Here is a 13,600-nt window from a genome sequence, read left to right as displayed (position 1 = left end):
TTTCATTGTATCAAAATTATTTGGTTTGGTGTCAGCAAGAGTCTAAATAATGCCTTTCAAGGGGTTTTTGTGCCTTTGGGGCACAAAATTAATATCTTTCATTTTTAATGCAGGCATTTCAGCACAGAATATACCACAGAACAGGCTACAGAATTGATTAATTGTGCAAACAAAAAAGAGCCAATTGTTGCAGTTTAAAGCACATTTGGATAGCAAGTTTAACTCTTACAGAGATAATCATTATCATTAAGCAATACAAGGTGAGTTTTTTGTGACAAGATTTAAGAACTTTTATAATTATCTTTTGATTCAGGCGTTCCCCATGCAGAAAGAAACTAGAAAGAGCAAATGAAATTGGTCTGGAGAGAAGGAAGTATGTATGGGCTGGTGTTTCTGTGGATCAGTATCATGATTTTCTTCATACTTAAATTTATATAATTCTATACCAGACATAAACATTAAATGACACATTAATATCTGTTATAACATTTGATTTGTGGGGTTAGATCTTTCATCCTTTAAATTAAATGCTCCCCTTTCTTTTAAAAAAAAGTAAATATGCAAGGCGTGAGTATTTTGCTTTGATACATCTGAAGCCCCATTGCGCTAATCTGGAGTCACCGTTATGTGAAAGTTAATGTCAAAGGATTCTGTCATCTTTTTAGTGACTTTTGCATGTGTAAGTAAACGTAGAATTATGTGATTATCCTTGTTGTGTTAGCAATGGTGAAGTAGTTCTCTTACCAGGACTGTGTCCAAACAGGTATCACAGGAAGTTTATTTCTTGTAGGTTAGTGCTTGGGATGTGGCTCTGTTCGTATTTCACACAGCTTGTTCAGTGTCACCCTGGCCTCACTTCTTCCCGTCCTGAAGAAAAATAAATACTGTCTTTGGCAGTAATGGAATTAGTGTGTGGATTGTGTTTACTGGCAAGTACGGTTCATTAATTTTGTTAGTGTGTTATAAGGTTTCTCAAACACAACTGCAAGCCTAGACTTAAATTCAAAATATACTAAAATACTTAATGTTCAGCTCTTGGCATTCAGATCTGGCATTTCACTTGTTATATTTGTATCCATACAAATCATACTCAAAGAAGGAAATGTTTTGGTTTACAGCCACCAGTAGCTTGATATCATTAAATTATGAAGTGCTGAGAAAAACAAGCTATAACATTAGTACTAAAGTATTCTAAAATATTTCTAAAAACCTCCCAGTAAAACCTTACAGCCGTACCAGCACACTTGCTGTCTTTCATCAGTTTTCCGTGCTTGGAGCTGTGAACGGATTCAGACATTACTGTGAAGCGTGGTGCAGGCTGTATTAAATTGACCGTGTGGGTGATTTAACGTGAGATGAAAGATTAAGAAATCGTGTAAGTCTTTCAGGCGTTTGACTTCACTGCATTAGGCATCTCATGACTGAACAATAAAGTTTTCAGCTTGGTTGGCAGCGGGAGAGCCAGGGCTCCGTCGAGCTGGCCCTGGGCTTGGTGGACAGAGGCAGAACTGGAAGAACGCAGCATGTGATGGCGACAGGGATTGTAAGAGCGAAGCCATTGTGACTGCTCTTCGTTTTAGAGAAGGTTTACTCATTAAGGACCTCATCCTTTTTTCATGCTAGATGATGTGACTGGGATTCAGTGAAACTGTGTCTTGTAGCATTAGTAGAGGCAGTTACCGTGATTTTCCAAAAGCTCTTTGCTTTCTGTTGGCATCCAGGATTCCAGTTGTATTACAAGACAAAATAAAATCCAACAGCTGCATCCTGGAGATCAGTTTCATCTTGTATCCCATTGTTTTATACAGTCTTAAAATATGTACAGCCTGTGCTGCTTCGTACTGCTCGCCTTCTCCGCCCTTTGTGTTTGCACTGGGTAATACATCAGACTGAAGGCAGCTGCTTTATTTAAGACATCCCATTTCTACAATTAGGGTCACTGCTGAATCAGTTGAAAAATGTGAAGAACTAATATTCAGTGTTCACAAGAAACATTTGTGGGCTTTCATATTGTCTTAGTTCTTGAAAGAGCTGTGCAGTTCCTTGCTGATATGCTTGTACACAGCTACAGAGCAGATTAGAGCAGACACCCAGAGTGTCTTTGTTGCTGGCATATAACATGTTAAGACCAGCAGATTTTTAAACTAAAGTGAATTCAAACTACAGAAGTGATATAAAAAGTCTGTGATTGTGGGTCATCTTTTTTGCTGTTACAAGTTCTTGAAATAGCTATTCTAGCACCATTTTTGATAGATGACTTCTGGGTTATTATTCATTTATAAAATGGGACACCTCAGAGGAGAGAGATTAATAGTTTTGTGAAATTTTGGCAAGGACTTTACATAGAAATGGTGATTTCTGTCTTTTAAAAAGTGCATAATTAAACAAGTAGATTGAAACAGTGTTGAATACTTACATTAAATACTTTAATATTTTGAAACTTTTTCTCAGTTTTGCAAACATTGCACAACAGTTTTAGGGGAAAAAACAATCATGTACCTTCTGTTGCCTGTAATGGAAGGCAGAAATGAGAAATCTGGTATAGTATGTGTCTGAATGTAGTATTCAGACAAATCTGAATATGTTATGTGAGGTATTTTACTAAATCCAAACTGTTTTTAAAATGGTACCTATATAGCTGCAGGTACTGTAATTTTATCCCACTGTACTACCAGGTCTGTGGAAATTGTTTGGGTGAATGAAAACTTATATGCATTCTCTGCCAGGCATACAGACTGTATTTGCACACTGTTGTAGATCTTGCAAAGCCAGCTTACCGGCGACATCCATCTGTTTTATACTTAGTGTACAGGAGTTAATGACCTGAGTAGTTAAGACTGTCCAGATGATCTGTATAATCCTTTCACACAAGTAAGATTTTGTTGCAGTTAACCATTACTTTCTCCTAAATTCTTAAAAATATGTGGTACAGATCTTATTTCTGTCCTCCCCCCAACTTACTTAGCCTAATTGAACTTGACAACATTGAAAAAGAAAGTCTGTGCAGCAAGGTCAGATGTATGAACCTGAGGATACACAGCCCAACTACTGACTGATAGACTTGGGGCTTAGCAGTAGGAATCAGCCCTAATTTATCAATATTGTTTCATGTAGTCTCTGTGCTTTGACTTCAGCATAGGTTTTTGATGCCACTTTGAGAAGGTAGTTTGAGTTTTGCAGAAATTGGGATGAAAATAAAGATAATCCATGAAGCAAGCAATGTGTAGCGCTGTGCAGATTAGTGCTGTAAAGGTGCTGTGTGACCTCGTGGCGTTACAAAAGAGCTTTAAGAAGCTTAGTAACAGGTTAAGGTGATGGGGAGAGACAGCTGGTTTTCCTTATTAACTATGTTATCCTGGAGCAGACCGTATTTTGCTGGGCTGTAGGCTGTTTTAGTGAGAAAAGTGTTGTGAATGCCAAGTGGAAAGATTGCATATAGCAGTTGTAAGCGTTAGCCTGGGTACTCTCTTGAGTAGATGGGGTGAAACATTGGCAGAAAAACTAGCTGATGTGTTATAAATTATATATGTTGAAGAAGTTAGGGTAATGTAATTTTTAAAAATTCCCTGTGGATTCAGTGTGCTAATAACATTCAGCTGCTTCTGACTTGTGTTTGTTTTATAATCTACAGCCTTGTTTATATTTAATATAAGAGGGATTTTCATTATTTTTTTACAAGTTACATTCGTAATATGTTCAGAAAAGGAGAAAGACAAGTATTGCTAAATTCTGTTTCTTAAATGTTATTCTTCTTGCTCTGGAAATATTCCCTGTTCTTGAGTTTAATCTATTCCTAGTAAACTTATTTAAACAGTACTGCTGATTTAAATAACAAACGTAGTTGGTATTTAAATGATTCATCTATTTTGAAGTAGTACCCTATTTCCGTTTAATGTAATTGCTATATTTGATCTTAGAATGAACTAATGCATGCCATGTGACAAATTCATTCATTGCTTGGTGTCGTGCAGAAAGCACAAGTCAGCCAGTAATATGGGCCCCTTGGGGAAATTCTGTGGCCTCACTGAAAATGCAAAGCATGTGAAACAGCAACATAAAAATTATGCAGTGCTCCAAGCTACTGTAGAGGCCCTTAAAGTTTTCCAGTATACTCTTACAGTAATGCACAGAGTGATGTCGTGCTTATTATACTTCTGTTGTAACTCCTTAGTCCAATTCAGAATCAATTCTTGTTCAAAACCCAACAACAAAACCCAAAAGCAGAAACCAAACAACAAATACTGAGTGTACGCAGAGTTATTTCCTTGTTGCTGTCAGTCAGACCTCTTCTACCACTTCCTTTGGAAGAATCAATACTTGAAACCTAGAAACAAATTATGTAGGCAAGAATACCTGTGGTCCGTGGGCAACTGATGATGTCCTAACAGCAGAGCCACAGCTCTAAAGGTTGTTTAGATGGGAAGATACTACATGACTTTTACGGTGGTTAAGGTTTTATAAATTTATCATTTGAGTTGGGAGAATAGTCTTGACCATGACAAAAATGAGTTAAAGATGACTTGAAAAAACCTCATTGACTTCTCTATAGACGATAACTGGCAGTTCAGTTAGACTCTCGTAGAAACGCATTCTCTCCACCCTTTTTAGGCTCACAGCTTAATTTGTTTTACTGAATAAATAAATGTTGTAGTAGAGATATTCATGTCTATTGAAAATGCTCATCTAGCCTGTTGTTTTCTTCCAAAAGTGGGAGTATAAAAGTGATTTTTTTAAAATATCCATTGGACTTTTCTAATAATTCCAGATTGTAAAGTATGTTACTTTTGTCTTGATACTGTTGCCCCTAGTTCTTTGGAATACTTGTGGTTGTAGAGCTCTTCAGACATATGGCTAAATGATGTGTAGGCGACTGGGGCTCAACAATGGCTTTTCTCCTTTATAGATCATCTAATAGAGAAGATTGCTTCTGCTACTTATTATTGAAATATTTAATTTCTGTCTCATCAGTCTGTGTCATATATGAAAGCTACTAGTAACAGTATTTTTTAGCGGGTAACTCTCACCCGACAATATATCATCATAACCTTCACACAGCACGTAATTTAGAAAACAGTTTGAAATTTACAGCAGTGCCTTGTAACTCTAAGTGACTGATGACTATATATATATATTATTAATAACAACATGTTTTTCTCTGTATTGTGCACTGACAGAGAAGTGTTGGATAGAATTAATTGCCCTCTGTTATGTATCATAAATCCCACAAATCATGTAGTGCATCTTCTGCTTGTTTGCTTTGAGAATGCACTGAGTGCTCCTTACCACATTCTTCCTTGTTTTCACGATACCCATTTAGCATTTTCTGCTCTCTGCAGCACTGCTGGGAGATGGAGGGCGAGGCATGAGCCTGGTAGATGCAGCATGCCAGCAGAGAGCTAGCAGTTAGTCTGGTTTTGCAACACAAGGCCTGTTTTGTTCTCACCCTTCCTATCCTATGCCCTCCCCGCGCCCCCTCCCTGGGCTGCTGAGAGAGTATTTGTATCCAGCAAGGCCAGAGCTGGAAAGGATGGAAGCTCACAACCATGTTATATATACCACAGATCAAAATCATGCTGTCAAAACATGAAAATACCTCAATAATTTTCTTTTTAATTTTAACTGTCAGCCTCAAGATACCACTTGCTCTCAAGCTACTCTGCATAATGTGTGCCAGCTCGCTTCTACTTACACTCTTGTTAAAATGTAAAGCAACAAATTTCCTGGCAGTCTCTGCAAAGTAGTGTAATATAACTTTCATTACAAGAAGGTGGTGAGCATAATGTGACTCCTTAACAGCTGCAATAAGTGATGTGAAGCTATTAACATCTTTTCAAAACAAGTAACAAGTGAGAGGTTATTTTTGATCTCTATTCCTAAAAAAATGGCATGTTATTTTAAGCAGATAACATTTTGTTTGCACTTATCTGAACTGAGTAAATTTTTACATGAATTCTCCAGATCTGTACTGCTTTGTGAAATTAAGAAAACTGTAAAAACTAATGCTAAAATGCACTCTAATGGCTGGATTTCAAAATGAAAATTTGGATGCTAAATTTTATGTATGGAAATGATGGCTGCTAGCAAGGGACTTTAGTTCACCCTTCTTTTCCCTTTAGATTTATGATTCCATGAGAGTTGCCTATTCCATTGCTTATTTTTATGTCAAACTATCTGGTTGTCATTTGAGTATTCTCAAAAGGTGAGACACATCTGATGCTTTTGAATTGCTTACTAAGGAACCACAGTCTTTGGAGACAGGTAACCCATTACAAATACAAATGGGAAATAAAGGATAAAAAATTAAGACTGTCCATGTTGAGGGGCAGACAGCAGTCAATTAGTAGACTGAACAGAAAGGTTTTAAAAAGTTTGGTAGTCAACACTGATAATTGAAGCCTTAATAAGTGACTTTTTTTAAAGCGTAGCTACAGTCCAAGAGGACAAATGCTGTCTGGTTTACTTATTTTGTCAACTGAATTGGCGTTTCCATTGTAGTGTGATTAGAATCATTTTCACAGAAGTTAGTAGCTGAAGTTGATAACCATAGAATGAAGCTGTAGCAAAGAATGGCACTGTTTCTCCTACGTATCTTATCTTGACACTTAAGATATATCACACTGAAAACAAGGTCGACATTGTCTCTAGTTGAATGAATTCTTTAACACGCTATGAGAGGCTGCCAACTCAGAGATAGGATGTGACTACGGTATTTCATAAATATTGCCTAAAATAGCTGCCCAAATATGCAGAGTTTTTGTAATGTATACTCTCGCTGAATAAAGACAGAGTTGGAGTAGCCAGTCTAAGATCCTAATTGGTAAAGCAGCTCAGTTCTACAACCTTTCCAGAGATATTTCTCAGATCTTTTGCATAAATTATTATGTTGTATTTTGCAACTGTGTGATCACTGCATGCAAAAGTAATTTGTTAACTTTTTTGTTTTCTGAAGGATGTAACAAGATCATTTTTTTCCATGTGATTTACTCCTGCAAACAGAAATCAGGCTATTGTCTTCAAGAGTGGAAGGTTTGGAACCAAAAATACGATTTAGAAGTGAAAGATTTTTCAGCTGCAAGTAATAGTAATAGTAATTGCCGCTTAGCGATCTTTTAATTGGTAGAAACAAACCATCAAAATGATAATTGTAGGATTCATTGGGTTTTAGATTGATTAACAAACTAGACAACCAAGCGGGCAGCATATGTTGAGCTAGAGCTCTGGCTCATGTGAAGTCAGAACTTACCTAGAATCAGTGGAGCAAAGCCCGTTTTATTCCATTTGCCCAAAGAATAAGCATATGCCATGTCAGAAATAGAACAGTTGGAAACAATTGCTGCATGGGATGATGATGAAAAATATCTGGTGAAAGATAGAAGGGTGATTAGACTTCTTTGAAGCCGGACAGCTGACTTAAGGATGTGAATGAGTCCAGCCTGGCATTATGGTGGAATCATTGTTGTATGCTGCAATGACATGAAGGTGCACTTGATAACATCTTTCCCAGAGAACTGTTAACGATGTCTCATGAAATGAGCTGTTTAGAAAAATTGAGATAATTTAATTTGGTTTCCACTGAAGTTGAGGAAATTCAGTGTTTGCAATTGCCAATCAATTGAAATCTATTTTGTCCTTTAGAAGTGTCGTTCGAAATAGTGTATTTTTATGTATTGGAAATGCAAAATTTAAAGTGTTCAAGGAATGTATTATCTGTAAAGAAATTGTAAATTACTTTTGAATCATTTCATTATAATCTCCTGATTTATTGCTTGATGATATGGTGTTTATTTCAAGATTTTCATAATCTCAAGTCTAGATTGTTCTGTTTTGTTGAAATGTGAACCAATTTTGAAATATCTGAAGTATCTGAAATATTAAGAAAGAGCCTGTAGTGAGGGTGAAAAGCTAAAATACCTGCTTCTCAAAGTAAGCACACTCAAGCGAATTGTTCTTTTTATGTGGTTTGGGGGGACATGTATGACCTATGCTGTGTAACAACCTATAGCCTTGGTCACATGACATAAATTAAAATAAGTTTTCCTTATCTCAGAAAGAGAAAGGTCTTTCAGATCATTCATAAATTTTAAATGAGAGACATATTGTAATCAGGAGCTAATTTTCTTTTCCCATTATCTCCTGCCATTCTGTGATATGAGAACACTTTGTTCTCTACAGCAGTCTCTTCACTTTGGTTTCTCACAGAAGTAATTCACTAGTAAAGGCATTGGATCTCCATAGATACCTTCACCAAGGCATGCAGGTGAACAAATCCCGTGCCCAAGGACAGGTTTCATTCCGGCTTATCGTTCCTCATTTATGTCTTCTGCTCTTGCCTGAATGCACATTGACAGTTCCTGTTACAGAAACGGATTTAGATTCAGGAAATGTGGCTTCATAGAATTGTTCATCCCACACAATATTTTAACACTGTAGGCTGTCTTAAATGTTAAAAATTTATCATTGTGTAGAGTCTTTTGATTTTTAAATGTGCATGCTTATCTCCTCTTTAATTATAGTGTTTACTTGGTGTCTGCCTTTCTTGTGTGTCTTTAACATCAGGCTCTGCTTTCTTTCATTGACTTACAGGTGAAATATATGACTATAAGTTTTATTTCCTCTTTAATTATATTTATTACAGCAGAAAAAACCCAACCAAAACCTATGCCATTCTAACTGTTGGTTTCCCTTTTCTTACTAGTTTGCTGTTTTGTGGTTCATAAGAGATGCCATGAGTTTGTTACCTTCTCTTGTCCGGGGGCTGACAAGGGACCTGACACTGATGTGAGTACATTGACATTTAATATGTTGCTTTTACACATAGTTCTATGTTGTTACACCTAACTGTGAGAATGAATTACAAACAATAACAAATAGGCTCTTTATGATAGATGAGTGTAGTCTGAGTGGTTTTTAACAGTTCTGAAGTGATTATTTATGGACTGTAAGATCTGGTTTTGATAAGGAAAGTAACAATGAACGCATGATCAAGAACAATATCCCTCAGAACATGACAACCCTTAGGTGTTTACCCAAGCATGAAGTCACCATTTTATTTTTGTTTGCTTTATGTTGGATGTATTTGATATGAACAATTCCCAGGAAAGGCTGAGGCTTTTCTGAGCTTTCTTTGTATCCATCTTATCTCAAGGTATATCTTCAGAGTTGACTCTGGTCCTTGTTCTCTCTGCACACAAGGATCTATAGCTCCAATAAGATGACAGTTTAATCTTGAGACAACCGACTTATCTGTGATAGGTTTTTGAAACAATTCTATTCATGCTTGAGCTAGAATACCAGTCAGGATACACCCGTTCTACCTTGCTCTGTCAATACTTCTATATACACATAGCATTTGCAGTCAACAACCAGTTTTTACTTTCAATACATCTGCTTACATGGTGAGGCACATGTACAAGAATTTTGTGTCACCCTGCTGAAATAATAAACTAATCTTGTTTGTTCACACAAAAATAACATTTCTTTGGGTATTATAAATTCCACTTTACAGTGAAGTAATTTAACATCTGCTTATGGGAACAATACATTCCAAGTGTTCTTTGTCTGAATGGCTCTGTTTTGTTTCTTATCACATATTCATGCTCTAGATTGTAGGCTATTATCTCCTCTGATGAAATGCACCAGACGACTTTTCTTGCTAGGTTTTAATGAGCTTCTCATGAATTGTTTTAATATGCTAGCCATGAGATCAATGAACAATATATGGGCAGAAGCCACAAGGGGGTTTGGAAAATTTGAGATGTTAAGAAGTTTTCTAATTTTTAAATTTAAATATAGGGAAACGTCAAAGAACTGAGAACAATTTTAAGAACCGTTTAATTTTTAAACATTTCATGTAATCTAAATTTAGGTACATGAGAAAAATGCTTAAATTAGCAGTGTAGTTACCCTGTTTGGATTCTTCTGTTTAGCTGATAGAGACAGTCACTTCCAGAGAGCAAACCAGGTCTTAGGTGACCTTGGTCATACCTGCAGTTGGTCTTTCTCCACTGGTCGCAGGGAGAGTTGAGCGGGGGTGAGATCTGACAGTCTTGAGGCAGCACACTGAAGTTGGTGGCAGAAACACTGCTGTCCTCAACATCCATCTCATCTCTTCCTGACTTTCCCCCTGCCCCCTTGCCACTTACGGAGAGGTGAGCCCCTCGTCAGCCTGCTCCTGAACAGTATTCCCAGAGATAGCCTGCCATCAATTACTACTATTTTGGTAACTGCTTACAATGGAAGAAGCTTCACAGTACTTGAAATATCATTGCTAAAATCAACTGAATGATATTAAAAATATAATTGTAACTGAAGCCTTTTCATCTTTTTCCATATTCAGTTCTGGTAACTCATGAACTGCTCTGTTATTTCACTTGCATCTGTATCTCCAGCTATCTTTTTCTTCCTATTCACTTTTTTTGCACTTAGCTCCTCATCTCAAATTTTCTCCCGTCAGCTGCTCCTGCTGCAGTCCTGGTTACTTGTTTGCCATTTAAGAGCCATGACGCCCCAAATGAGCATTTCTCCAACAGTGAGATTCAGAGTATTTAAGCTAAGGGCCCTGCTCTGTATGCATGCAGTCACCAGAAGTTAAGGACTTCCATAGATCAAGTCAGGGTCAAGAGGTCAGGGTTCCAGCACAGAGCAGTTACATCGATTACCTGTGCAAAGAATGTGGATACTGCCAAAGGTTCATTAAGCATATTGAGTGGGACCAGGGCATAGGAAATGCCAGTGCAGCCGTGATGCATTCCTCAGGAATTTTGACAGTTACTCAGGGCTGTACATAAAGCATCTCTTTCCACTTAGCGTAGAGCACAGCTTTCTTGAAGCAAGTCTCTTAACTGAGCTGAGGTCAATTTTTTTGACAGAAGTCAAAGGAAGAGTCTTTTGACAAGAACGTAGCCGTTAGGGCACTCGGAAGCCAGTGCAGAGGCTTACAGGCATTCACAGAGCCTCTGTGTAATGCAGGAAGGAAGCCAGTCCTCAGTCTGGTTTTGCTCTTATTGTTTCTTAATGGGTTTTGTCAAAGGAGACTCTACTATTAAAACAATTATGAAGGCAGGAACAAGAAACCAAAATTATTCTTCATACCCTTCCTTTTCTGAAAGTTCCTGAATTCTTTAGGCTTTGAAGTGAAGTGTGCAGGTTGGCTCTGTCTATATAGTGTAACAGGTAAAGCAGTCTTTCAGAAGTTGTGGATTTGAAGTGCCTTGAGCTATAGAAAGGCTGAAATCCAGGTCTCCCCCTGTCTGGGCAAGTGTTCTCATCACTAAGCTATCATGCAGAATGCAGGTGGCCACACCTACTCTCTCCATCTCCTGTTTCAAAAAGCAAGTGCCATTGCCACTACTTTTTGTTGCAGTCCAGATGACTTTAGGTAGAGTCAACCCATCTGCATCCTGCTGGATAGCGTTCAGGTGGTTCTCTGAATCTGTAATTCTCCAGACACCTTCTGTGTTGTGTACGTGGGCAGTGCCAGTACCGACATCCCACTGCGCTGTCTGCTGCGGGACCTGCTGTCCTAGAAACTCCAGTTTAATAGGCAAAATTTTTATATATCAGGTGAGTGACTGTTATTACCAACCTGAGTAAAGGTCACCATTACCAGATAGGAACCAAGGTAGGCGACAGTGCCAGAGTCACCCTGATGTGTACATCTGTAGCCATTGCAGCAGCAGTCAGGCTGGGTGAAATGCAGCTGCACGGATGTCAATGGCAAAATGCCTGTTGAGCATCAAAGGGGCCAGAATTTCAGCAACAGTCTTAACAATTGAAGAATATCTGTTTAATTACTTGTTCTACAAGTATAGTTCATACCTACAAGCAATACGTTGCTGATTTGCTTTGGTTGGTCCTAAACACAAGTAGAATAAAACAATTAAATCTGGTTTTAACTTAGTGCTCAATTGTGATATAAGATGTTAATTAAAGTTATTGTTGATTAACAATTTTAGTGGTGACATTCATGAGTAGGTCTTTCTATATCTGTAATGGATGGTTTGACTCTTGAAATAGTTCTTGATTTTTTTTTTTAAAAACATGGGTTCTTCATGGTTTTTCTCCTAAAGTTCATAAATGAGAACGTATATTTGTGTGTGAGACAATTTAATTTTATCAAGAATCTCTTTATGGTTATAGAATCTGTTATGTGGCAGGTTGCTAATAGTCTTTAATATTGTTGACTGCATTTCATGATTTGTTTTAGCCTTAGTGATTAAATAAATCAGCCTAATGCCTTATTTAGTATTTGGGTTACCAAATGATCATTTTAATATTTACACAGAAGCGAGATCTCACAAACACTTTGAAGATTAAAAGCAAACAGAAAATAAATATGTTTTATTAAAAATGTGCTACATTAGTGGATCCTATTACACAGAGGATTGTAGAATGTTATCCTTCAATTTACTGAAATGTTTAACTATAAGGTCTGCCTTTTTACAATTCAGTAACTTAGTCCTATCCGAGTTAGTACAAGCTTCATTCTGAAACATAGTGTGCTATAAAGCTTATCATAATATTTAGCAGATTTTTAAGTATTAAAAAGTCCTTTTCTAAATTATTTCATGCAGGTGCACAATTAATTTGCATACTCAACTTCTCCAGTGTCTTTCCATGATGTAACCTTTTCATTAATTGTAGGAGTACTATTGTCATTAATAAAATGAAATTATCCAGAGTAATAATAGTAAATTATAATAAGGATATTTTATAATAATATTCATTGTGTATGATAATAAATAATTGTAAATTATAATAATATGATAATGTTCATTACATATTCTAAGTTATATATTACGATAATATTCATTACATATTATAATTTTAAATGATCATGCACTGTATTTCTAGCATAAATGTGGCAAGCCTTACAAATACATCATTAGAATAACTATCAGTTAAATTTGGTTTATTTAATAAGGAGAATCCAGAGTCTAACAGTCAGATAGGTGTCCCATGATGGGTGACAGTCAAGGTTAGAATGCAAAACATTTCAATATACAAAACGTTTCCCACTCAGAAACAAAACTGCCTTTAACAGCCGAGGGAGGCATTTTGCAGGCAGCTCTTGCAGGTAAGTGTTCACAAATGTCCCTGCTGAGGCCTTGAGGTATCTAGGACATGATGGCAAGGGCTTATTTATAGATTTGTCTTGAGGCGAGAGAGTGTGGCATTCCTGCTACATGCCTCCAGGGATACGGAGAGTCTCTGAGCTGGGGGGTTTATTAGTCAGTGAGGAAGACTCCAAAGGGGAGGAAATCCGTAATTTTTAGAACCTTCATTTTGACTTCTATGAAAGCTGAAAGTGTACATGTGACTGGAGGGCGAGGTCAAAGTGTATCTTTAAATAATGCTCTTTTGAAAGAGAGAATTGAACCACTTCAAAAATAAATTGTGTACAGAGAGATTTCCATCATGTAGGTATTTTCAAAACTTTGTAACAAGTTTTGGCTGCAGCACTCCCCTGCAGGAAGGGGGATCCACTGACAGTTTCATTAATTTCTCTAAATATATTTAACAGTTGCAACAAAAGTTATTTTTTAATTTCTGGATCTTTAAATATAGTCATTCAGGAAGCATAAGGGATTTCAGACTATGC

The 13,600-nt window shown here is 37.0% G+C and overlaps 1 protein-coding gene across 1 annotated transcript in view; it reads left to right on the top strand.

Annotated features, from left to right (window-relative positions):
* The window catches only part of PRKCA (protein kinase C alpha), a 160,545-nt gene that overhangs the window by 51,385 nt on the left and 95,560 nt on the right, over positions 1-13,600 (top strand). The window contains exon 3 of the mRNA XM_074889307.1: positions 8,696-8,778. Coding sequence (XP_074745408.1) covers positions 8,696-8,778 — 83 coding nt within the window. The remainder of the gene's footprint in view (positions 1-8,695; positions 8,779-13,600) is intronic.

Source organism: Strix uralensis, chromosome 19 (genome assembly GCF_047716275.1).
Source record: "Strix uralensis isolate ZFMK-TIS-50842 chromosome 19, bStrUra1, whole genome shotgun sequence".
NCBI classification, from domain to species: Eukaryota; Metazoa; Chordata; class Aves; order Strigiformes; family Strigidae; genus Strix; species Strix uralensis.
The sequence above is the reverse complement of the archived record's forward strand: the minus strand, read 5'-3'. Positions and strand labels throughout refer to the sequence as shown.